Raw genomic sequence first — 25555 nt, 5'->3', positions numbered from 1 at the left:
CCAGGGACAAGGACTAGATACACTCTTTATAAGACTTCACTCTCCATAGAGTTTGGGCTGTCCAAATTTAATGGGGGGCCATGTTTGTCATTTTCCCAGCACTCAGGTCTGTGTTCTCTTATTCTGGATTCAGATTCTGTCTGGCCTGGGTCCCTTACCCTGGTTAGTGTGGCCTCTCAGACATCACTAGAAGCCTCCTGCCTGGGATACTGTTCCCTCCTCTTACTCATGATGCCAAAAACACGCAAAATCAATAGGAGTAAATGGTGCCTTTCAGTTTCACTTCCTGGAAATGGCTGTGTTTTTCAGAAGAGAAACCTACTGAACTTTGATATCACTTTCTGTTTTTGGAAATGTGGGGCTCTGCAATGTGATGACTGCTTCTTACTATTGGCCAGATTCCTGTGAGGGTGGAGCAGAGGCCAGAGATTATTTAAGTCCTGCCTGCTCCTCACAAGCAGTGTAGACATTTGGGGTGACAGTTAGCTCTTTAATCTCTGCTGTGCAAGGCCAGTCTGTGCAGAGGGGTGCTCCTGCTGTGGGCTGCAGGGACCACTTCAACCAGGCTCAGCATTTCCTGCACTGCCAGGGAACATACTCAGAGCTCAACTCTGACACCAGAAGTCTCTTTTCCTTCAGGAGCTGGTAAGCAAGGAATCTCTTTGGATTGAGTACAGATCTAAAAATAGAATTAGAGATCTGTACATCTAAGGGTGGGACACTCTGAATGCTTGATTTTGGGTGCTGTAGACTTGGAAGGCTGAGGGCCAGGATGGCTGATGGATGGCTGTAAGCCAGTTAAAGAATTTAACTATTTGGGGCATTTTCAGAGGGCTGTTGGAGAACTGTATGCCTGTGAACTCTAGAAGGAACATGTGAATGTCTGGGGTGTCAGTGGATAGGGGCTTTTCCCCCAAGAGCTTCAGCATCAGACTCTCCCCCCATCTCATGCCTAACTACCTTTCCCTGGGGAGATAATGCGTATTATCTATTAAAAAACAATTCAACTGAATAAGTAGGAAGGAGTGATTGGCTTTATTAAATGAGTCATGAATTAGGTAGTATCTTATCTAGCAAATACAAAGGAGCTCTATTGAACTGAAGGAAAACAAATGTTTTGTTTTGTTTTGTTTTTTAAGATTTTTATTTATTTATTTATTTGACAAAGAGAGACAGCCAGTGAGAGAGAGAATACAAGCAGGGGGAGTGGGAGAGGAAGAAGCAGGCTCCTAGTGGAGGAGCCTGATGCAGGCTCAATCCCAGAACACCGGGATCACGCCCTGAGCAGAACGCAGACTCTTAACAACTGCGCCATCCACGCACCCCAAAAACAAAATGTTTTTAAAGGAAGTGAGGAAGGGAAAAAGAAAAAAAAATGAGCAAAGAACCCATTGCTTTTTTTTTTTTAATTTAAAAAATTTTTTAAGTACACTCTACTCCCAGCGTGGAGCTCAATGTGGGGCTTGAACTCACAACCCTGAGATCAAGACATGAGCTGACATTGAGAGTAGGACTCTTCACCAACTGAGCCATGCTGGCTCCCCAAGAATTACTTTAGTCCGGATTGTTCTCCTATGGAGAAGGAAAATGGTCTATCAGCAAATTTCCCATGGCTAATCAGGAAACTCCTACACTGACTGGTTAAATTACAAATGCCCAGGGGAGTGAAACTGTAGTTAGATGAGGTATTCGGTCTTGGTTTAATGAGGTCAGGCCTTAACTTGTGGCTCCTATGGCCCTGTGACCCTGTGGCCCTGTGGAACTTCTTTTTCACAATTCCCCTACTTTGATCAGACTCTCAGCTTAACTTAGAGATGTGATCAAAATGGAAGGCCTTGGTGCCAACTTGGGCTACTGTTCATTTGTTCTCCCAGCTTTTGTTGATCCTTTGTATGGTACTCACATGTCATGATGCTTTTGGTTAATCTCTCATATTCACAGGTGATGACTTCAGGTTCACAATTTTGGTATCATTCCTCTTCTACATTCTTTTTCTGATGTTCCAGTCTCAGGGAGATTACTTGCTTAGTGGCTAGCACTTGTGAATATGCATTTAAAAATTTTAAGAACACAGAGTGTACCTGGCTGATTAATATGATTTTTATGGACAGATAGTTTTCAATGGTTGGAGTGCACTTTGAAGCCATGGTACCCAAGACCCAAAATTGAATAAATTTTTTAAAAAAGACCCTATTGAAGGGTCAGCCAAATGACTTGCTCAGTGATCTTATGTAGTTGTGCTTCAGTTTCTCCAGAAGTGTTAATCTGGATGCATCAGGTGCTGTTCATCACAGTATAGACAGCTCTAGCTAGGCTAAAAGATGATCAGAGGCTGTCTTATTGTTAAGAAAATCTTTGACCGGGGGTGCCTGGGTGGCACAGCAGTTAAGCGTCTGCCTTTGGCTCAGGGCGTAATCCCGGAGTTATGGGATCAAGCCCCACATCAGGCTCTTCCACTATGAGCCTGCTTCTTCCTCTCCCATTCCCCCTGCTTGTGTTCCCTCTCTTGCTGGCTGTCTCTATCTCTGTCAAATAAATAAATAAAATCTTAAAAAAAAAAAAAAAAGAAAAGCAAATCTTTGGCCAGAGAGTCTAAGGATCTTTCTTGGGCATCTATTGTCTTAGGAATGGATTTTGCAACATATTAGGAGTTAAGGACAGGTTCCCGATCAAATTGTCCTGTAAACTTACCGTTAACCAGGGAGGCATAGCCTAGTCAAAGGAAGCAAATTCTGAGTCATGAATGTGTCCTGGTTGGTCTTTTTTAACTCAGTGATCTAAATCCAAGGAAGCCAACCAATGTGATGTCATATTTTGCTCGAGAAAAATTTAGGGACATGATTAGATTTTCTCTTAGCCTGAATTAAAAGGTTTTTTTTTTAAGATTTTATTTATTTATTTGACAGAGAGGGAACACAAGCAGGGGGAGTAGGAGAGGAAGAAGCAGGCTTCCCAGCAGAGCAGGGCGCCCAACGAAGGGCTCGATCCCAGAACTCTGGGACCATGCCCGGAGCCGAAGGCAGACACTTAACGACTGAGCCACCCAGGCACCACTAAAAGGTTGTTTAAAATTCTGGAGTTTACTCCCCCTTCTGACCAACTGGCTTAGACATACAGTTGAGGGCATTATTTTTCCCAGAGTGTGCCAGAGTAAAGGAAAGGGAAAAAAGGAGAAAGGGTTTCACATGTAGTTATAGTGTGAAGACTTTATCTGTGGTCTTGGATGAAGGCAGTCTACCTCAATGTCAGCTACTTATCTTCCTATTCAATTGATTTAGAGATTTCTAGCATCCGCACAGGACCAGGTGTCAAGTAAAGACTTCTTTAGCTGTGAAATGTACACCCAAGACTCAACACCTTCTAGTTTTGTAGCAATGTCAGTGGTTGGGAGCACTTGGTAAGATTCCTTTCAATGGAGTGCAAAATGACAATTCCAGAATACCCAGTCACCAGACTATGACCAACAGGATGCTTTGACTTGAGATCTTGGAAGTCATCTTTAACCTATTGATGATAGGCTTAATGGTAAAACTTTAAATATTTTGCTGTAGTTGGTCATACTAGCATGAGACAACAAGGTGTCAGCAGAAAGTTGTATACCAATAAATATTGGTCTGCCAGTGACTCTGTTGTGTGAGATGAGTTTACACTGCCCAAAGAGGGTACTGCAAACAGTCAGCAAGTCCAAAGATAATACCTTAGGACAGGGAAGTCCAGTAGTTTTGGCTAGTTTAAAATTTTTAAGTTTGAGAATCCCATTAGATTTCTCAACCTTGCCTGATGATTGAGGGTGATTGGGCCAATGATGATTCCAAGAAGTCTGCAAGGTTTTTATTAAGCTGGTATGATTTGTCCAATGAAATGGCTGCCTCAATCACTAGAGATTATGGAAGGTATATCCCATGTGGCAAACACATTTTCTCCTAGTTTCTATGCTACTGTGAGAATGTCAGGCTTGCAGCAGGAGAAATCTTCAACATACGTGAAAAACATACAGATAACATCAAGAATATATTGATAATTCATACTAGGTTTTAGTTAATTAAAACCATCAGCAGGTGTTCAAAGTCCAGAGGGAATACATGTGTGGCCTCTGGGGGCAAAACTAATTTTTCCAGGATAATGGATCTGAGAAATCAGACATTGGTGGTAAACTGTTCTCACATTTTATACAAATTGCCTCTCGAATGTCTAGTCATAGTTTGAGTCATCTTAAAGGTACTATGGTTGGTGAAGGGGTGAAAAAAACAAAAAATAGAGTTTACCAAGGAGTGAGGAAAAATCAAGCAGCTGTCTTGGGTTTCCCAAAGCCTTAACTGTTTGTTCAACTTACAGCCATTGTTTATCCACCTTATTTTCTCTGGTTTAGGAGCAGAGTGTTACCGTATTACTCTGACATTAGGATGGCAAAAATCTCACAATGAGGGGACATTTTTCTAGCAGCAGAATGGATGTTATCCACATGTGCCACAATCTTTATGATTCTTTTGCTGGCTGCCTTTGCATGAGAGTCCACTGGGGCATTGTCTTGATTCTCTGGTGTAGTTCTTTCAGTGTGAGCCTCAATTTTGATGACAGCAATTTCAGAAGGTCAGAGAGTGATTACAAGTGATAACATTATATTAAGATGGTATCAAATTTCTAGGAATTTCACATGTGTTTTGTTTTCTAGGAAGATCATTTAAATGGAAAAGAATCTTTAACAACCTATTGCCAAAGGTAGATCAAATGTTAAAAACAAGAAAATGAAAACTTTGTTTTTTTAACAGATAGGAAACCAAATATTAATTTTGCACCAGCTTAGTTTTGCATTAAAATTTATTCATTCCAATGTGAGTCAGTCCTGACATGCATAAAATTCCTTTCCAAAGATTCATTTCTTTCTTTTTTATGGTTGAGTAATGATACATTGTATATATACTACATCTTCTTTGTCCATCTATTGATGGACACTTGGGCAGATTCCATAGTGTAGCATTTGTAAAAAAAAAAAAATGCTGCAATAAATATGGAGGTGCATGTATCCCTTCGAATTAGTACTTTTGTATTCTTTGGGTAAATACCCAGTAGTCCAATTACTGGATCATAGGGTAGTTTTATTTTTAAATTTTTGAGAAATTTCCATACTGTTTTCCACTGTGCCTGCACCAGTTTGCATTCCCACAAACAGTACACTAGAGTTCCTTTTTCTACCCATCCTTCCCAACACTTTTGTTCCTTGTGTTTTTAATTTTAGCCATTCTGACATACATCAGGTAATATCTTATTATTCTTTGGATCTGCATTTCCCTGATGATGAGTGATGTTGAACATCTTTTATTGTGTCTATTGGTTATCTGGATGTCTTCCTTGAAGAAATAGATGTTCATGTCTTCTGCCCGTTTTATTTACTCATTTATTTAGAGTATAGTGGGGAGGGGCAGAGGGACAGAGAGAATTTTAAGCAGCCTCCATGCCAGCACAGAGCCTGACGTGGGGTTCAATCTCACAACCCTGAGATCATGACCTGAGCCAAAATCAAGAGTCTGACACTTAACCAGCTGAGCCACCCAAGTGCCCCACTTCTGCTCATTTTTAAATTGGATTATTTGTTTTTTGTGTTTTGACTTGTATTATTTCCTTATAGATTTTGGATACTAACTCTTTATTACATATATCATGTGTAAATATGTTCTTTCATTCAGTATGCTGTCTTATAGTTTTGCTGATTTTTGCCCTTCCTGCATAAAAGTTTTTCCTTTGCTGTACACAAGCTTTTTATTTTGATGTGGTCCCAATAGTTTAATTTGCTCTTGTTTCCCTTGCCTCAGGGGACAAGACATCTAGAAAAATGTTGCTGTGGCTGGTGTCAAAGACATTACTGCCTGCACACTCTTCTATGGTTTCAGGTCTCACATTTAAGTCCTTATCCATTTTGACTTTATTTTTGTGAATGGTATAAGAAAGTGATCCAGTTTCATTCTTCAGCATGTAGCTGACCAGATCACCTGACATCATTTGTTGAAGTGTATCTCTTGCCTTTAGTATATTCTTTCCTGCTTTGTCAAATATCAATTTACAATATAACTGTGGATTTATTTCTGGGATTTCTATTATGTTCCATTGGTCTATGTGTCTATTTTTGTAATAAAATTTTATTTATTTATTTATTTATTTATTTATTTGAGAGAGAGAGAGTGCAAGAGAGACAACATGGGAAGGGGAGGGGCAGAGAGAGAGGGACAGACAGACTCTGCTGAGCAGGGAGCCTGACACAGGGCTCGATCCCAGGATTCTGGGACCATGACCTGAGCTGAAGATAAATGCTTAACCAACTGAGCCACCCAGGCTCCCCTATGTGTCTGTTTTTATGCCAGTCCCATACTCTATTGATTACTTCAGCTTTGTAATATAGCTTGAAGCCTGGAATTGTGATACCTCTAGTTGTTTTGTTTTGTTTTGTTTCTCTCTCAAGATTGTCTTGGAAATTCAGGATTTTTGGTGGTTCCATAGAAATTTTAGGATTATTCATTCCATTTCTGTGAAAAATGTTGTTGGCATGTTTGTAGAGCATGCATTGAATCTGTAGATTTCTTTGTGTTGTAGAGATATTTTTAACAATATTTGTTCTTCTAACCCATGAACATGGAATGTCTTTCCATTTCTTTGCATTGCCTTGAATTTCTTTAATCAGTATCTTATAGTTTTCAGAGTGCAGGTCTTTCACCTCTTTGGTTGTTTATTCCTAGATATGTTATTGTTTTTGTTGCAATTGTAAATAGGGTTGTTTTCCTGATTACTATTTCTGCTACTTCATTATTAGTATACAGCAATGCAACAGAATGCTGTACATTGATTTTGTATCCTGTGGCTTTACTGAATTCATATCAGTTCTAGTGTTTTTGGTAGACTCTTTAGGGTTTTCTGTATATAGTATCATTTCATTCACAAATAGTGAAAGTTGTTCTTAACCAGTTTGGATGACTTTTATTTCTTTATGTTGTCTAAGTGCTATAGCTAGATTTTCCGCACTATGTTGAATAAAAGTGGTGAGAGTGAACATTCTTATCTTGTTCCTGACCTTAGGGGAAATGCTCTCATTTTTTTTCTCCAATGGGTATGATGTTCACTGAGGGTTTTTCATTTATGGCCTTAATATGTTGAGGTATGTTCCCTCTAGACCTACCTTGTTGAAGATTTTTATCATAAATGGATGTTATGTTTTGTCAAATGCTTTTTCTGCATCTATTAAAATGACAACATAGTTTTTGTCCCTTTCCTTATTGATCTGATGAGTCACATTAAGTGTTTTGTGAATATTGAACCAACCTAGCATCCTAGGAGTAAATCTCACTTGATGGTTTTAATCTGTTAAAAAAATTTTTGTGACAGAGGTGACATCAAATTATTTATTTGACTTTAGGTTAGCACAGGTAGAATAAAAATGTTAATTTAATGCTCACAACTCTAAACAGATGTTTATTTCAATTAAACCAGCAAATTTAAATTACCTTTAATACTAAATATTTCAGATCACATGAACATGAACATTTAGATTAGTTTCTATCTTTCTCAGAGTTTTAGAATGCTCAATCTTTACAAGTGCTTGCCTTCAAGCCAACTAAATAGAGATCTTTTACAACAAAACCCTCCAGAGATAGAAAAGTATCACATATTTACTGCATATATATATGGACACACACTAACACACAGAAAAAAACTTAATAGTTACCAATATCTGTAGAGAAGCTTTTTAAGATTTCTGTTTATCCCTGGAATTAATCTTAAGGAGACTGTGCCAGAGTATGGGCACAATACCCAGTTTTGGGGAGTTTGATTTATAAAAGGCTTCCACTACACTTTACTTTCCAGTGATTGTGAGTGTGTTTATATTTCAAAGACATGATAAGATGTATAACTGTAGGAGGCAGAGGTAGAATTCAAGATCCTCCAAGAAGGATTTAAGTTTCCTAAGACCAATAATTCATAAGCCCATCAAGATAAACAGGGGAAATTTTGGGGGTGGCAAAGGAATAGGTGAACTTTAAATAGCCTCTAGAGTTGACTTTTGTTTGTGGTTTCTGTCAAGATACCTCAGACAGAGGATCATTTAGAATGAGTATTCAAATAAAGGAGGATAGTGGAAAACAGTAAGGATTACTTCAGTCTTATAGTCTTTTGTATTGGGTACTTTTATTGTATTTTTACATTTTTTTAGCAGCTTTTTGCAATGACACTTTCAATGAAGCTGTTTTTGGAATTTTGAAGCCTTTGTTTTTAAGTGGACTTCTTAAATGACTTTATCTAGTTGGAACATTCTTCATAATGGCCACTGTAATTCTAGGTTGTAATTCCCCTGAGGGCTGGCTGCAGTTTGGTAGGACCTTAGCCATAAATGGAGTTAAATCCACATTTCTGTCCGGTCATACTGGTCAGAAATAGGGGACAACACACACATTTTTGTCTGGCCTTATTTTGTGGCTCTACAAAACAGGCTGGTAGATTTTTATGGTTTCCAGGATCATAGTTCTTTTTTTCCTTCCAAGTTTTTGTTAAATTCCAGTTAATTAACATACAGTATAACACTAGCTTCAGGTGTACAATACATTCAACACTTACATACAATACCTGGTGCACATCACAAGTACACTCCCTTATCTGCATCACTTATTCCACCCATCCCCTTACCCATCTCCTCTCTGGTAGCCATTAGATTGTTCTCTATAGTTAGTCTCTTTCTTGGTTTCCCTCTCTTTTTTGCCACTTATGACCATTTGTTTTGTTTGTTAAATTCCACATATGAGTGAAATCATATGGTATGCTTCTTTGCGTGAGTCTAGCGTAATAATCTCTAGCTCCATCCACATCTTTTTTTATCTTTATTTTTTAATTTAAATTCATTAGCCAACATACAGTGCATCATTAGTTTCAGATGTCATGTTCAGTAATTTACCAGTTACGTATAACACCCAGTGCTCATCACATCTCATGCTCTCCTTAATGCCCATCTCCCAATTACCACATCCCCCCCCACCTCCCCTCCAGCAACCCTTCTTATAGTTAAGGGTCTCTCATGGTTTTTCTCCCTCTCTGATGACTTCCCATTCAGTTTTCCCTCCTTTCCCTTATGATCCTTTGTGCTGTTTCTTATATTCCACATATAAGTGAAACCATATGATAATTGTCTTTCTCTGTTTGACTTATTTCACTCAGCATACTACTCTCCAGTTCCACCCACATCGATGTAAATGGTAAGTATTCATCCTTTCTGCTAGCTGAGTAATATTCCATTGCATATATGTACCACATCTTCTTTATCCATTCATGTGTTGATGGACATTTTTGCTCATTCCACAGTTTGGCTATTGTGGACATTGCAGCTATGAACATTGGGGTGCAGGTGCCCCTTCAGATCACTACCTTTGTATCTTTGGGATAAATAGTTAGTAGTGCAATTGCTGGGTCATAGGGTAGCTTTATTTTTAACAACGTGAGGAACTTCCACATTGTTTTCCAGAGAGGCTGTACCATCTTTCATTCCCACCGACAGTGTAAGAGGGTTCCCTTTTTTCCATATCCTGGCTAACATTTGTTGTTTCATGTTTTATTAATTTTAGCCATCCTGACTGGTATGTTGTGGTATCTCATTGTGGTTTTGATTTGTATTTCCCTGATGCCAAGTGATCTTGAACACTTTTTCATGTATCTGTTGGCCATTTCCATATCTTCTTTAGAAATGTCTGTTCATATCTTCTGCCCATTTCCTGACTGGATTATTTGTTTTTTGGGTGTTGAGTTTGAGAAGTTCTTTATAGATCTTGGATACTGGTTCTTTATCTGATATGTCACATGCAAATATCTTCTCCCATTCTGTAAGCTGCCTGTTAGTTTTGTTGACTGTTTCTTTGGTTGTGCAGAAGCTTTTTATCTTAATGAAGTCCCATTAGTTTATTTTCACTATTGTTTCCCTTGCCTTTGGAGATGTGTCCAGCAAGAAGTGCTGCGGTCAAGGCTGAAGAGGTTGCTGCCTGTGTTCTCCTCTAGGATTGTGATGGATTCCGGTCTCACATTGTGGTCTTTCATTCATTTTGAGTTTATCTTCATGTATGGTGTGAGCAAAAAGACCACTCTCATTCTTCTGCATGTGGCTGTCCCATTTTCCCAGTGCCATTTATTGAAGAGACTGTCCTTTTTCCATTGAATATTCTTTTCTGCTTAGTTGAAGATAGGTTGACCATAGAGTTGATGGTCAATTTCTGGGCCCTCTATTCTGTTTCATTGGTGTAAGTGTCTGTTCCTGTGCTAGTACCATACTGTCTTCAAGATTACAGCTTTGCAATATAGCTAGAAGTCTGGCATTGTGATGCCACAAACTTTGGTTTTCTTTTCAAAATTCTTTCGATTACTCAGGGTCTTTTCTGGTTCCATACAAATTTTAGAATTATTTATTCCAGCTCTGTGAAAAATGATGGTATTTTGATAGGGGTTGTATTGCATGTGTAGATTGCTCTGGACAGCATAGACATTTTCACAATGTTTATTATTCCAATCCATGAGCATGGAATGTTTTTCCACCTCTTTGTGTCTTCCTCAATTTCTTTTATAAGTGTTCTGTAGTTTCTGGAGTATAGATCCTTTACCTCTTTGCTTAGGTTTCTTCTTAGGCATCTTATGGTTTTTGGTGTAATTGTAAATGGGATCAATGTCTTAATTTCTCTTTCTTCAGTCACATTGTTAATGTATAGAAATGCAACTGATTTCTGTGCATTGATTTTATATCCTGCCACATTACTGAATTGCTCTATGAGTTCTAGCAATTTGGGGGTAGAGTCTTTTGGGTTTTCCACATAAAGTATCATGTCATCTGTAAAGAGTGAGAGTTTGACTTCTTCCTTGCCAATCTGAATGCCTTTTATTTCTTTTTGTTGTCTGATTACTGAGGCTAGGACTTCTAGTATTATTGAATAAGAGTACTGATAGTGGATATCCCTGCCATGTTCCTGAACTTAGGGGAAAAGCTCTCCGTTTTTCCCCATTGAGAATGATATTTGCTGTGGGCTTTTTGTAGATGGCTTTTATGATATTGAGGCATGTTCCCTCTATCCCTACACTTTGAAGAGTTTTCATCAAGAAAGGATGTTATATTTTGTCAAATGCTTTTTCTGGATCAATTGAGAGGATCATATGGTTCTTGACCTTTTTTTATTATTAATGTGATGATATATCACATTATTGATTGTTTGTGAACATTGAACCACCCTTGCAGCCCAGGAATAAATCCCACTTGGTCGTGGTGAATAATCCTTCTAATGAATTGCTGGATCCTATTGGCTAGTTTCTTAGTGAGAATTTTGGCATCCATGTTCATAAGGGATGTTGGTCTATAATTCTCCTTTTTGGTAGGTTCTTTGGTTTTGGGATCAAGGTAATTCTAGCCTCATAGAAAGTTTTCCTTCCATTTCTATTTTTGAAATAACTTTATAGCTGCCTGGGTGGCTCAGTTGTTAAGCATCTGACTTTGGCTCGGGACATGATCCCGGGGTCCTGGGATCGACCCCCATGTCACAATCCCTGCTCAGCAGGAAGCTGCTTCTCTCTCACCCCTCCCCTCTGTTTGTGTTCCCTCTCTCACTGTTTCTCTGTCAAATAAAAAAAATAAAATCTTTTTAAAAAATAACTTCAGAAGAATAGGTATTAGTTCCTCTTTAAATGTTTGATAGAATTCCCCTGGGAAGTCATCTGGCCCTGGACTCTGGTGTTTTGGGAGATTTTTATTATGGCTTCAAATTCCTTGCTGGTTATAGGTCTGTTCATGTTTTCTATTTTTTTCCTGTTTCAGTTTTGGTAGTTTATAAGTTTCCAGGAATACATCCAATTCTTCCAGATTGACTAACTTGTTGGCATATAGTTGCTCATAGTGTGTCCTTAAAATTGTGGTATTTCCTAGCTGTTGATCGTGATCTCTCTTCTTTCATTCATGATTTTATTAATTTGGGTCCTTTCTCTTTTCTTTTTGATAAGTTTGCTTAGGGCTTTATCAATCTTATTAATTCTTTCAAAGAAACAACTTCTAGTTTCATTGATTTGTCTTACTGTTCTTCTAGTTTCTATTTCATTGATTTCTGCTTTAATATTTATTATTTCTCTTCTCCTGCTTGGTTTAGGCTGTATTTGCTCTTCTTTCTCCAGCTCCTTTACGTGTAAGTTTAGCTTGTGTATCTGGCTTTTATAATTTTTTGAGAAAGGCTTATAATGCTATGTACTTCCCTCTTAGGACCTCCTTTGCTGTTTCCAAAAGATTTTGAACAGTTGTGTTTTCATTTTCTTAGTTTCCAAGAGTTTTTAAAAAAAATTCTTCTTTTCTAATTTCCCTGTTGACCCATTCATTCTTTAGTGGGATTCTCTTTAGCCTCCAAGTGTTTGAGTTCCTTCCAAATTTCCTCTTCTGATGGAGTTCAAGTTTCAAAGCATTGTGGTCTGAAAACATGCAGGGTATAATCCCAATCTTTTGTTTTTGTTGAGACCTAATTTTGTGACCCAGTATGTGATCTATTCTGGAGAATGTTCCATGTGAACTTGAGAAGATTGTGTTTTGTTGCTTTAGGATGGCACGCTCTCTGTATATCTGTGAAGTCCATCTGGTCAAGTGTGTCATTCAAAGTCCTTGTTTCCTTGTTGATCTTCTGCTTAGATGATCTCTCCATTGCTGTGTGTGGGGTATTGAAGTCCCCTACTATTATTGTATTATTATCAATGAGTTTCTTTAATTTGGTTATCAGTTGGTTGATATAATTGGCTGCTCCCAAGTTAGAGACATAAATACTTATAATTGTTAGATCTTCTTGTTGGATAGACCTTTTAAGTATGATACAGTATCTCTCTCCATCCCTTACTACAGTCTTTGGTTTAAAATCTAATTTTTCTGATATGAGGATTGCTACCCCAGCTATGTTTTGAGGTCCATTAGAATGATAAATTGTTGTCTACCCCCTCACTTTCAATTTGGAGGTGACTTTGAATCTAAAATCAGTCTCTAGTAGACAGCATATGGATGGGTCTTGCTTTTTCATCCAATCTGATAACCTGTGTCTTTTGGCTGGAGCATTTAGCCCATTTACATTCAGAGTAACTATTGAAAGATATGAATTTAATACCATTGTATTATCTTTAAAGTTCATGTTTCTGTAGATTGTCTCTGTTTCTTCTAGTCTATGTTACTCTTTGGCTCTCTCCTCGCTTATAGGATCCCCTTTAATATTTCTTGCAGGTCTTGCTTAGTGTTCATGAATGCCTTTAGTTTTTGTTTGTCCTGGAAACTCTTTATCTCTCCTTCCATTCTGAATGACACCCTTGCTGGATAAAGTATTCCCAGATGCATGTTTTTTCTCATTTAGTACCCTGAATATATCATGCCAGCTCTTTCTGGCCTGCCAGGTCTCTGTGGATAGCTCTGATGTCAGACTAATGTTTCTACCCCTGTAGCTTAAGAACCTCTTGTCTTGAGCTGCTTTCAGGATTTTTCTCTTTCCCTTGAAATTTGTAAGCTTCACTATTATATGTTGGGTGTAATCTATTTTTATTTATTTTGAGAAGCATTCTCTTTATCTATTGGACTTAAATGCCTGCTTCCTTCCCCAGATTAGAGAATTTCTCAGCTATGATTTGCTCAAATATACCGTCGGGTCCTCTCTCTCTTTCTTCTTCCTCAGTGACCCCAATAATCTTAATATTGTTTTGATTTATGATATCACTGACTTCTCAAAGCCTCCCCTCATAGTCCATTAGTTGTTTATCTCTCTTTTCCTCAGCTTCCTTCCTTTCCATCAACTTCTCTCCTATGTCACTCCCTCTCTCTTCTGCCTCATTTATCCTCCCTGTTAGAGTATCCAATTTAGATTACATCTGAGTTAGAGCATTTTTATTTTTGGCCTGATTAAATCTCATTTCTGCACTAAGATATTCTCATGTCTTTTATCCTTTTTTTCAAGCCCAGCTAGTAACTTTATAATTGTTATCCTGAATTCCATCTCTGGCATTTTATTTATATTGATATCAATTAGATCTGTGGCAGAGAGTATTGCCTCTGGTTCTTTCTTTTGTTGTGAATCCCTCCTTCTAGTCATTTTGTCCAGAGAATAATGAATGAGTGAGTATTATAAAAAATATGAACCATAACCCAAGTGAAATATGCACTAGACAAATCTGAAGAGGTCAGAAACTAGAAAAAAAATGAAGAAGAAAAAGAAAAAAAAGGGAAAGAAAAAAAAGGACAGGGGAAGATAGTATATAATTTCATAGGGTGGACAAAACAGGGTGATCCACTTCATCCTGAGTGTATTTTGGTCTGTGTTAGAAGACACTAAATCCCAAAATTGTAAGGAAAGCAAAACAAAATATATATATTTGTATTTTGTGTGTGTATAACACGCACACACAATTACATATATATATATAATCGAATACAGAAAAATACATATATTTTTTGTGTATATATATATAGTATATATATATATATATATATATATATATATATATATATATATATAGTGTGTGTGTGTATTCATATGAATGGAGAAAGGAAGCCAAAATGAATATATAAACACACACACTTATATAGTAAATGTAAAAAGTTAAAGTTAAAAAAGACTTAAAAACAAAGGGTTGATAGAGTAAGAAACTAGTTGAAAGAGGAAAAAAGAAAAAAATGCAGAATTTTAAACTGAAAGATAAATGAATCATAAGGAAAAACCTCAAATTCTATATACTATTTTCTCCTAGCCCTGGAGTTTTACAATCTCATGTGAACTGTAAGCTTGCTGTTTACCTGTTCTTCTGGTTGGCCGTCTGGGGGTGGCTCCTGCTGTGCTGGGTCTTAGGTGTCCTTGCCTGAGAATAGTTCATCTCCTCTTGTGAGTGGACCAGACTCAAAATAAGTTGTTTTTAGTTGCTCTGAATGGTGTTTTTTCACTGAAGGCTTTTCATGCCTCTTTAGAGGATCAAAATAAAAATGGCCATGCCCAATCTCCAGCCCCAGAGCTTAAAAATCGTGGTCCCGTCTCTCAGGGATAAACAGTCTTCACTTTTTTGTGTGCCAAACTCTGCAGACTCCTGCGGTGCAAGCCTGCACCAATCCTCCTGGGGAAAGGTGGATGGTTACCGGTTACTGTCCTTTACAGGGCTCCTGCACAGAGAGCTGTTGCCGGATCCTGTATGAGCCTGCTCTGCCCCAGGGGAAGGTAGAAGGTTCCCATGTTCCCATCCTTTGCAGGGACCCCATGCAGATAGCAGTCACCCCATTGGGCCACGCCTTGTGGTTTATGGCAAACTGAGCTGAGAGCCTCCTCTGGAGCTCACTGACTAGTTTCTCTATACCAATGCTTGGAAACTCTACTGACTCAGGCACTCCCAGTTCTTTCTGTGATTCAGTGGATTCTAAGACCATACCGTCCTACCTAGGATTCTTCCCCGCTTCACCTAGTCAGCACCTTTCAGGCAGGGATGTCTTTCACTGGAGAAGATTTCTACAGCAGATTTCCAATTTTGTGCTCTGGGGCTATTTTGCTTTCCCATAGCTGGGTTATGGAAGCTCCCTCCCCCTCTCTTTATCTTCCAATATCTTCCCTCAGATTCACTTTCATGTACCTCCTACCTTGCAAAAAGTGGTCACTTTTCTACTTGTGGAGATTCAGCAATTCTTTTCTTACATCTCAGGTTGAATTCATAGGTGTTCAGAATGATATGATAGTCCATCCACATCTTTTTTTATTATTATTATGATATATTAGTCACCATACAGTAAGTACATCATTAGCTTTTGAGCCCATCCATGTCTTTGTAAATGGGAAGACTTTTTTATGGGTGAATAATATTCCATTCTCTGTATATGTACCACATGTTCTTTATCCATTCATCAGTCAGGGGACATTTGGGCTCTTTCCATAGTTTAGCTATTGTAGATAATGTTGCTGTAAATATTGGGGTGCATGTATCCATTGGAATCAGTATCTTTTTATTTGGGTGAATACCTAGTATTGCAATTATTGGATTATATGGTAGTTCTATTTTTAACCTTTTGAGTCACCTCTGTACTATTTTCCAGAGTGCAGCCTCACTTTTCATTCCTACCAACATGGTAAGAAGAAGAAACATGGATCTTAGATTTAACATACACAATGTGCTGGCAGGTAGAGCCCTTAACTGTTTGGAGTTTTAAAGATCTCATTTATTATTATTCTCAATGGGGAAAAGCTGGAAGCCTTTCCCTTAAGATCAGGAACACGACAAGGATGCCCACTCTCGCCACTATTATTCAACATAGTACTAGAAGTCTTTGCAACAGCAATCAGACAACAAAAAGGGATCCAAGGTATCCAAATCAGCAGAGAAGAAGTCAAAATGCCTCTCTTCGCAGATGACATGATACTCTATATGGAAAACCCAAAAGAACCCACTCCCAAACTATTAGAAGTTATAGAGCAATTCAGTAATGTGGCAGGATACAAAATTAATGCTCAGAAGTCAGTTGCATTTCTATACATGAATAACGAGACTGAAGAAAGAGTAATTAGGGAATCCATCCCATTTACAATACCACCAAAAACCATATGTTACCTTGGAATTAACTTAACCAGAGATGTAAAGGACCTATATTCTAGAAACTATAAATCATTCTTGAAAGACATTGAGGAAGACATAAAAAGATGGAAAAATATTCCATGCTCATGGATTGGAAGAATTAACATAGTTAAAATGTCCATGCTACCCAGAGCAATCTACACTTTCAATGCTATCCCGATCAAAATACCGAGGACATTTTTCAAAGAACTGGAACAAATAGTCCTTAAATTTGTATGGAACCAGAAAAGGCCCCGAATCTCCAAGGAACTGTTGAAAAGGAAAAACAAAGCTGGGGGCATCACAATGCCGGATTTCGAGCTGTACTACAAAGCTGTGATCACAAAGACAGCATGGTACTGGCACAAAAACAGACACATCGACCAATGGAACAGAATAGAGAACCCAGAAATGGACCCTCGGCTCTTTGGGCAACTAATCTTTGATAAAGCAGGAAAAAACATCCGGTGGAAAAAAGACAGTCTCTTCAATAAATGGTGCTGGGAAAATTGGACAGCTACATGCAAAAGAATGAAACTTGACCACTCTCTCACACCATACACAAAAATAAACTCCAAATGGATGAANTGGTACAGCCACTCTGGAAAACAGTGTGGAGGTCCCTTAAAAAGTTAAAAATTGAGCTACCCTATGATCCAGCCATTGCACCACTAGGTGTTTACCCCAAAGATACAGAAGTAGTGAAGAGAAGGGCCATATGCACCCCAGTGTTCATAGCAGGAATGTCCACAATAGCTAAATCGTGGAAGGAGCCAAGATGCCCTTCAACAGATAACTGGATTAAGAAGTTGTGGTCCATATATACAATGGAATATTACTCAGCTATCAGAAAGAACGAATTCTCAACATTTCCTGCAACATGGACGGCACTAGAGGAGATAATGCTAAGTGAAATAAGTGAAGCAGAGAAAGACAATTATCATATGATTTCTCTCATCTATGGAACATAAGAACTAGGATGATCGGTAGGGGAAGAAAGGGATAAAGATGGGGGGGCAATCAGAGGGGGGAACGAAACATGAGAGACTATGGACTATGAGAAACAGACTGGGGGCCGCAGAGGGGAGGGTGGTGGGGGAATGGGATAGACCGGTGATGGGTAGTAAGGAGGGCACGTATTGCGTGGTGCACTGGGTGTTATACGCAATTAATGAATCATCGAGCTTTACATCGGAAGCCGGGGATGTACTGTATGGTGACTAACATAATATAATAAAAAATCGTTAAAAAAAAGATCTCATTTATTTTTTATTTATTTATTTACTCATTTGCCTATTTAGTGTTTTACTGTAAGTTAATCTTTTACTTCATGGACATATTAAGAGAAACCAACAGTACTGATGTAATTGAACTATGGACACTAGAATACCCAAATAACTAGAGACTGGGACAGGGATTGAACCAACAGACCTTCAAGAATGGGAACTTCAGCCTGATTCTACACATATGGAGAACTGTAGCTGCCACCAACAGTTCCCAACTTGGAATCTGAGTTCAGAACAAAGGCCTAGGTTTAAGTTACTATGAACTATTCAATAGAGTGCCCTCTACACATAACCACAAATTTCCATTGTTGACTAAACCAGCAGGCTCCATTAATGAAGACTGCAGACAGGATATGGGGAACAGACTAAGCCACCAAAGAGCAGTAAATACAGACTGTGGACTGTAACTGGGGAAGGGATTCCAATGCGGACACCTGGATTGAGCCAAGGGCTAAGAACTGTTGCTCTGTCAGAGCCTTCTGTGTCAGTGACAGAGTCATCCACTAACGCTGGGTTGGAAAGGTACTTCATTCAGAAGCTCTAATGCAAAAAAGAGCAGAGCCCAAAGCAAGATGGACTTACCAGTGTCCCTTGGAAATGCTGAGAAAGAGTGAACTCAAAAGGATTCATTGGGCCCCACACATGTATTTCTTGTTGTCCCCAAATAGACTCAGAAGTTTGCTTTGGATCTAGACACTGCCACCAAATCTGTTAAACAAACAAATTGAACCAAGTAATTCCAAAGACCTAATTGACTTTATTATGCAATTTTTGAATTGGGTAATAGCCCATCTATGAAATAGAGAGGAGCTCCATTATGCTGTAGAAAAGGAAAGGCTTTTAAATGAAGAGAGAAAGCAGAAAAACAATTATGAGGAAAGAATCCTTGTTTAGCCACAGTTGCCATCCTAAGGGGAGAGAAAATGATCTGTCAGTATAGTTTTTAGTGTTGCCCAGGAAACTGTCAAGTTGACTGCTGTAAGATTACATCCCTGGGGATTGAAACTGCTGTTAGGTACTAAGTTTTGGTTTACCGACTTGGGGCTTTAACCTAAATGGATCCATTATGGCCCCGTGGCTTTCTTTTTAACACATCTCTCCATAGAACTATAAATCCTGTATGTCTCACACTGACTTCATTTCGAGTCCTAATTTTACCTCTCCCCACCTAATTTTGTAATCTGCCTTTGCTTCCTGAGACAGAGCTCTGCCCTTGGAAGAGGGCCTTCACCTTGAATCCTAGGTCTGAGCATTGCTAACAGTAAGATCCTCATTGTCTGTCTCTCAACTTCATCATTTATTTGATTTTTAATTTGAAGTTGGGAATGATTATATGTCCTTACAGGTTGGTTAAGGGGATGAGATGAGCAATGTATATAGAGGTGTACATCTAAGGTTTATTGGCATTGATTTCTCACCTTCCCTCCCATTTCTATTCCAGCTGCAGAGGACACACTGCCAGAGGGTGAAATACAAGCTCCCACAGATACCATAAAGTACTCTGCCTCTGCTCCCCCTGCATTGTTATTGCAGAAGAAAATAATAAATAACAGAGCTTCACACACCACATCAGGTGAGGTATAGAACCTTAACAATAGGGCATGGCTTTTGTGAGGTTGAAATTTGCTCAACCCACAGAATTTTGCTGTCCACATCTGCTTACCCTCTAACCCTGTCATTTGGTTCCCTTGCTCTTTATTTGTCCATTCCTTAGGACCTGTCTCAGTCAGATTTCCTCACCCTTCTATGTAATATTTTATCTAGAAAGTGTGCTGGTTCATGAAACAAGGTGTTTAAAGGACTCTGTTTTTCCCCATCTTCTGAGAATGCACAGGCATAAGACTACACCTGATGGGGTTGGAGTCTCACCTTGTTGGCTCCTCCTTGAGGCCCAGGTTGTATATGCCACTTCCACACTCAGGCTTGCTCAATCTGCTTTGTGAGATGCCTGCTCCCCAAAGGAGTGGTGGGGTGGTTTGCTCTCCACACAGCAAGAGGTTGTCCCTACACATGCCAGATGCTCAGGATTTTCACTCTTTTGTATGTAAAGAATATTCCTGCTGGGTAGTCAGAAGTGCTGGCACCATGATTCCTGCTTGTTTAATAGCTGCCTCTTTCACCCTTGACAAGCTAGACACCCTCCCCCCAGTTTTCTCTTCTAAGGAGAATGTCTGCATGCCCCATTCATATGTGTGCCAGTCCAGACAATGTACACTTGGTCTGAATAATTTCTTTCAAAAATATCTTTTGCCGTCCTCTCCTGGGCTGCAGCCTATGGCTACCAGGAAGTCCCTGGAGGATGTGTCTGATTCCTCATTTTAGCCAAAGGACATCTCTCCAGCCCGAATGCTTCCCAGACATCAGTGGTGACTTGAAGTGACTTGCTTCCTGGTCTAAAAACATTGCTCTCAATCTCTGTAGGGGACAGTATACAAATCTTTCACATTACCTTTAGTGCTGGGTATGATTTCTTCTGGTGCCCCATCTCAAGGTATAAGTCTCCAGTGATCAGATAGGTCCAGGACTCCAGAACCTGCTCAGTTTCATTGACATCAGAGAAGGTGACAGAGGGACCCCCTTATCATGTCTGATATTTTACATCCCATTCAGCTCTTGCTTCAGTCTTTGCTAACATGATCATTTACATCTCTGACACTTTATGCATCAGTCAGTCCTCCAGGTGGATTATCTCCCCTACATGATTTCTGTTTACTTTTATACACAGGCATGAAGCAGGTGATGGGTGGGGTCTCAGAACAGCTGGCTCATAGCAAGCCTCAAGTGGATAGTCCAACATAGTTCTTAGAACATGGGGCTCCATGCCCCCTTCTGTTGCTGTTCTATGAAAAACAGAGTCCTTTCAAACCTTGTTTCATGAGCCAGCATACTTTCTAGATAAAAGAAAACACATTCGTAATCATTAAAAGTTTCTACCTCCTAATGAAGATATACAGTATATTTTCTGAGAAAGAAAGGAGCCATTCATCCTTGCTTAGGTGCCTCGTGTGAGAACCAAGTTCTATGACATGGTGATGTTGGAGGTTATTGGAAGTGGGTTTTCTGGAGGGTCTTACACCACAGGTGGGAAGAGGTGTTGAGGTAAGTGCTGGTACTGTCTCCTTAGATTTGCCACAATGAAAAAGTAATATTTTCATAGCATTACAAATAAAGAAAACCAAAGCAAGATAAGTAAAGAATAGTTTGGGCAGGAAAGTTTGGATAGAAGAATCAGGCTTCGAAATTAGTCCAGAAGAATGAAGAGTGTCTTGTTGAAGAATGGTTTTCCAAAATAAGGGAAGATCCTGAACAAAGGCAATGCTGGACAGAAAGAGAAGGGCTCCTGGATACAATATTGTGGCCAGGACTGACCTTACACCTGTCCCTAACAACACAGCCCAAGCCACTCCTTGTTGTACTAATTTTTTCCTTCCCTCTTCTCTTGTCCCCATAGTGCCTTCTACTGCTCCAGCCATGGGTCAGTCCTCCTCTTCCACACCCCCTTATACAAAGGGTGGTGATTTGGCATCCAGTTTTGAAAAGTTTTTTAAGGACTTCAAGCTGGAAAGCAAAATCCTCTCTCAGGAAACCATCACGTTGATCGAAACACACCTGAAGGAGGGGAACATTCAGAGAGTGATTTCTGCAATTAGTGACGCATTGAGAGACATTGACAATGCCCCTCTGAACATTGCTGTGACCGGGGAACCTGGGGCAGGGAAGTCCAGCTTAATCAATGCTCTGCGGGGGGTGGGGCATGAGGAAGAAGAGGCTGCCCCCACCGGGGCAGTGGAGACAACCTTGGAGAGAATCTCATACAAACACCCGAAGGTTCCCAATGTGATATTTTGGGATCTGCCTGGTATCATGAGCATTACCTTTCAGCCACAGAAGTATCTGAAGAAAATGAAATTTAGTGAGTATGATTTCTTTATTATCATCTCTGCTACACGCTTCAAAGAGAGTGATGTGCATCTGGCTACAGCAATTAAAAAAATGAAGAAGAAATTCTACTTTGTCCGATCTAAAGTGGACAGTGATTTACATAACGCACAAAGAACTAAACCCAGCACTTTCAATAAGGATGAAATCCTGCAAAGGATCCGCAATGACTGTGTGGATCAGTTGCAGAGAGCCAATATGAGTGACACGCAGATCTTCTTAGTCTCCAGCCTTGATTTGTCTGACTATGATTTCCAAAGCCTGGAGACCACCCTTCTGAGGGAGCTCCCAGCCCACAAGCGCCACATCTTCATGCAATACCTGCCAAATGTTACTGAGGCTGCCATTGATCGGAAGAGGGATTCCCTGAGACAGAAGGTCTGGCTGGAGGCCCTGAAAGCTGGAGCATCGGCTACCATCCCTTTCATGGGTTTGATCAGCGATAAAGATGTAGAGAAGCTGGAACAGACTTTAACCCTCTACAGGTCTTACTTTGGGCTGGATGATGCATCCCTGGAAATCATAGCCAAGGACTTGCACGTGTCAGTGGAGAAACTCAAGGCAAACCTTAGGTCTCCCCATTTGCTATCAATTGAGAAGGATGTTGAGTCATTAGGGGAAAAACTGTTGAGATATGTGGAAAAACTCTGCTCTGTTAGTGGAGGACCCTTTGCCACTGGTGTTTACTTTAGGAAGATTTTCTACCTGCAAAATTATTTCCTTGAGACTGTGGTGAGTGATGCAAAAGTTCTTCTTAGAAAAGAAGAGATTTTTAAGGACCCTGTGGACTCCGGGCAAGCCTGTTTACTTCAGAATGCTGGGAATGAAAATGGGAAAAGTGAGGCAGCCAGCTCCTGAATGATTCTCAGTGTTGGCCTGGCACTGGTGCCTGGAAAGATGACTTAGGACGTCCCTGAAACAATCCAGACCCACTGCCCTCAAGGTGTATCACAGACATTTCCATAATACACTCTTGAACAAACCATGAACTTAATGACTGTTATTTGACAGTGAGAACAATCAGCTCTAAAGAATCTTTTCATTTGATCCTTCCTGGGAAAATGAAGGACAGGAATCTGGAATGTTATACTTAGCAGAGAGAATATCTCTTTGTGTGATGGTTACTACATACTCAGCACTGGTTTTTCTACTGGCACAGGAGTAAAAAATGGCTGTTCACACAGATCTTCAGAAATGATTTTTTAAATGATTGCACACATAGTCCATTTTCTGGCATTCCTGTTCTGTTGTGAATGCATAAATTCTGATCATTAATAGACTATCAGTTAATGTTGACTGATATCCTACTTGTCCTTTCTAGGGTTATCATTATATTTAATAAACATTAACTATAGTGAAATGAGCGTGTCACAGGAAATGGAAGAGAAATATTAGCTAAGGAAAAAATTTATCTGCGGTACACTGTGAGAGGGAGAAATGTATAAGATGGGATAATAGTCCAAGGGTTTGCAAATTGTAGGTCTAGACACCCCTTGGTTGCTAGCAGTATATTTTGTGCCTGAAAATAGAGGTTAGGGAATAAGAGAAAAGAGGATTGTCATGAATCTAAGTGGACATTTTTAAAAAAATGCAAAATGCAAAACGGAAGAATGAAGGAGGGGTTAAACAGAAGGCGGAATGAACCACGAGAGACTATGGACTCTGGGAAACAAACTGAGGGCTTCAGAGGGGAGGGAAGTGGGGGAATGGGATAGGCCAGTGATGGGTATTAAGGAGGGCACATATTGCATGGAGCACTGGGTGTTATACACAAATAATGAATCATGGAACACTACATCAAACAAAGGATGTACTGTATGGTGATTAACATAACATAACATAATAACATAACATAATAAAAATTATTATAAAAAAATAAATAGGGACACCTGTGTGGCTCAGTCATTAAGCATCTGCCTTCGGCTCAGGGTGTGATCCCAGCGTTCTGGGATAGAGCCCCTCCTCTGCTGGGAGCCTGCTTCTTCCTTTCCCACTCCCCCTGCTTGTGTTCCCTCTCTCTGGCTGTCTCTCTCTCTGTTAAATAAATAAATAAATAAAATGTTTAAAAATAAATGAATAAATAAATATTAAAAATGAAAAAGGCCCTTAAACATATCCAATTCCTTGTCTAAGGAGGGAACTACAAATTAGAAATGGCATCGACACTAAGATATCATTTATCCCCTATTAGATTGGGGAAGATTGCAAGTTTGACATTCTGTGGGTGAAATTGTAGAAAAATATGTTTTGCCATACAATGTTGGTGGGTACACAGTGTGTACAGATTAGGCTATCCCTAGGAAAACAGACCTTTATACTTTGCCCCAATGATCCCACTTTGAAAAATCTGGGCCATAAAAACTGAGAGTAATTGGTGGTTAGCAGGGGATGGAAAGTGGGGAGATGTATAATGCTTTTGATCTTCCAGTTATAAGATGAACGTATAGCATGGTGACTATATTTATAACACTCTTTTATATTCCACAATAATAATACTTGAAATTTGCTAAGAAAGTAGATCTTAAGCACTTTTACAGACAGACACACACAGACAAACATGAAGTAAATATGTGAGGTGATGGATGTATTAATTAACTTGATTATGGTAATCATTCCACTACATGTACATATATATCAAATCATCACATTGTACACTTTAAATATATGTGATTTTGTTGGCCAATTTTACCTAAATAAAGTTGAGGAGGGAAGAAATAATAAACTGAAAAATTACAAAAAGATATATGCTGAAAGTTATTAATTGCAGAAGTATTTGAAATGGTAAAACACAAAATTCAAATATTCTTCAATAGGAAATGTTACAGCCACAAAATAGATAGATGATTTGACACCTATACAAAGGAGTGAGTAATATCCTATGTATTGTTATGCAAAAAGTAAGAGGGAGAATTATATGTATAGTATGTTAGTGATGATTTAATACAGTGTAAAATATGAATTATATATTTGTACATATTCTTTATTTAAATACGAGACAACTTCAGTAATAAAGTTCAATTATGTATTGGGGAAGTGATGGTATTGGGTGGAGAGTCGGTGTAAAGGTTTTACTAATGTAATTTATTTTACATTGGAACATGCAAATGTTTTACAAAGCTATATAACAGTATAATTAAACAAGAAGACCCAACATTTATAAAAATACAAAGCAAATCAAAACAAATTAATCTAAGCTTTGTTGGAATAAGAAAAATTGTTCAAAATCATTATCCATCAGGGAAATTCAAATCAAAACCACATTGAGATACCACCTTACGCCAGCTAGAATGGCAAAAATGGACAAGGCAGGAAACAACAAATGTTGGAGAAGATGTGGAAAAAGGGTATCCCTCTTACATTGTTGGTGGGAATGCAAGTTGGTACAGCCACTTTGGAAAACAGTGTGGAGGTCCCTTAAAAAGTTAAAAATTGAGCTACCCTGTGATCCAGCAATTGCACTACTGGATATTTACCCCAAAGATAAAGATGTAGTGAAGAGAAGGGCCATATGCACCCCAATGTTCATAGCAGCAATGTCCACAATAGCTAAATTGTGGAAGGAGCCAAGATGCCCTTCAACAGATGACTGGATTAAGAAGATCTGGTCCATGTATACAGTGGAATATTACTCAGCCATCAAAAAGAATGATTTCACAACATTTGCAGCAACATGGACGGGACTGGAGGAGATAATGCTAAGTGAAATAAGTTTATGGAACATAAGAAATAGGAACATA

General features: G+C 39.0%; 1 protein-coding gene across 3 annotated transcripts; it reads left to right on the top strand.

Annotated features, from left to right (window-relative positions):
* Nucleotides 1-450: 450 nt before the first annotated feature.
* On the top strand, nucleotides 451-23400 carry LOC100464206 (T-cell-specific guanine nucleotide triphosphate-binding protein 2-like). 3 transcript variants are annotated; one of them, XM_034655808.1, is made up of 4 exons: nucleotides 451-645; nucleotides 9193-9230; nucleotides 19321-19452; nucleotides 21331-23400. In XM_034655808.1, exon 4 carries the CDS (start codon nucleotides 21351-21353, stop codon nucleotides 22674-22676), a length of 1326 nt encoding a protein of 441 aa, XP_034511699.1. In that variant the 5' UTR covers nucleotides 451-645; nucleotides 9193-9230; nucleotides 19321-19452; nucleotides 21331-21350; the 3' UTR covers nucleotides 22677-23400. The 3 variants fall into 3 exon arrangements, with proteins under 3 accessions (XP_034511699.1, XP_019648661.2, XP_011215342.2); XM_019793102.2 differs by lacking the exon at nucleotides 9193-9230; XM_011217040.3 differs by lacking the exons at nucleotides 9193-9230; nucleotides 19321-19452.
* The last annotated feature ends 2155 nt before the right edge of the window (nucleotides 23401-25555 follow it).

This window comes from Ailuropoda melanoleuca, chromosome 3 (genome assembly GCF_002007445.2).
Source record: "Ailuropoda melanoleuca isolate Jingjing chromosome 3, ASM200744v2, whole genome shotgun sequence".
Lineage (NCBI taxonomy): Eukaryota > Metazoa > Chordata > Mammalia > Carnivora > Ursidae > Ailuropoda > Ailuropoda melanoleuca.
Note: the sequence above shows the minus strand (reverse complement) of the source record. Positions and strands in the feature narration are given on the sequence as shown.

Coding starts and splice junctions, on each gene's coding strand:
- LOC100464206 (XM_011217040.3), top strand. CDS start 21,351: ATGGGTCAGTCCTCCTCTTCCACACCCCCTTATACAAAGGGTGGTGAT.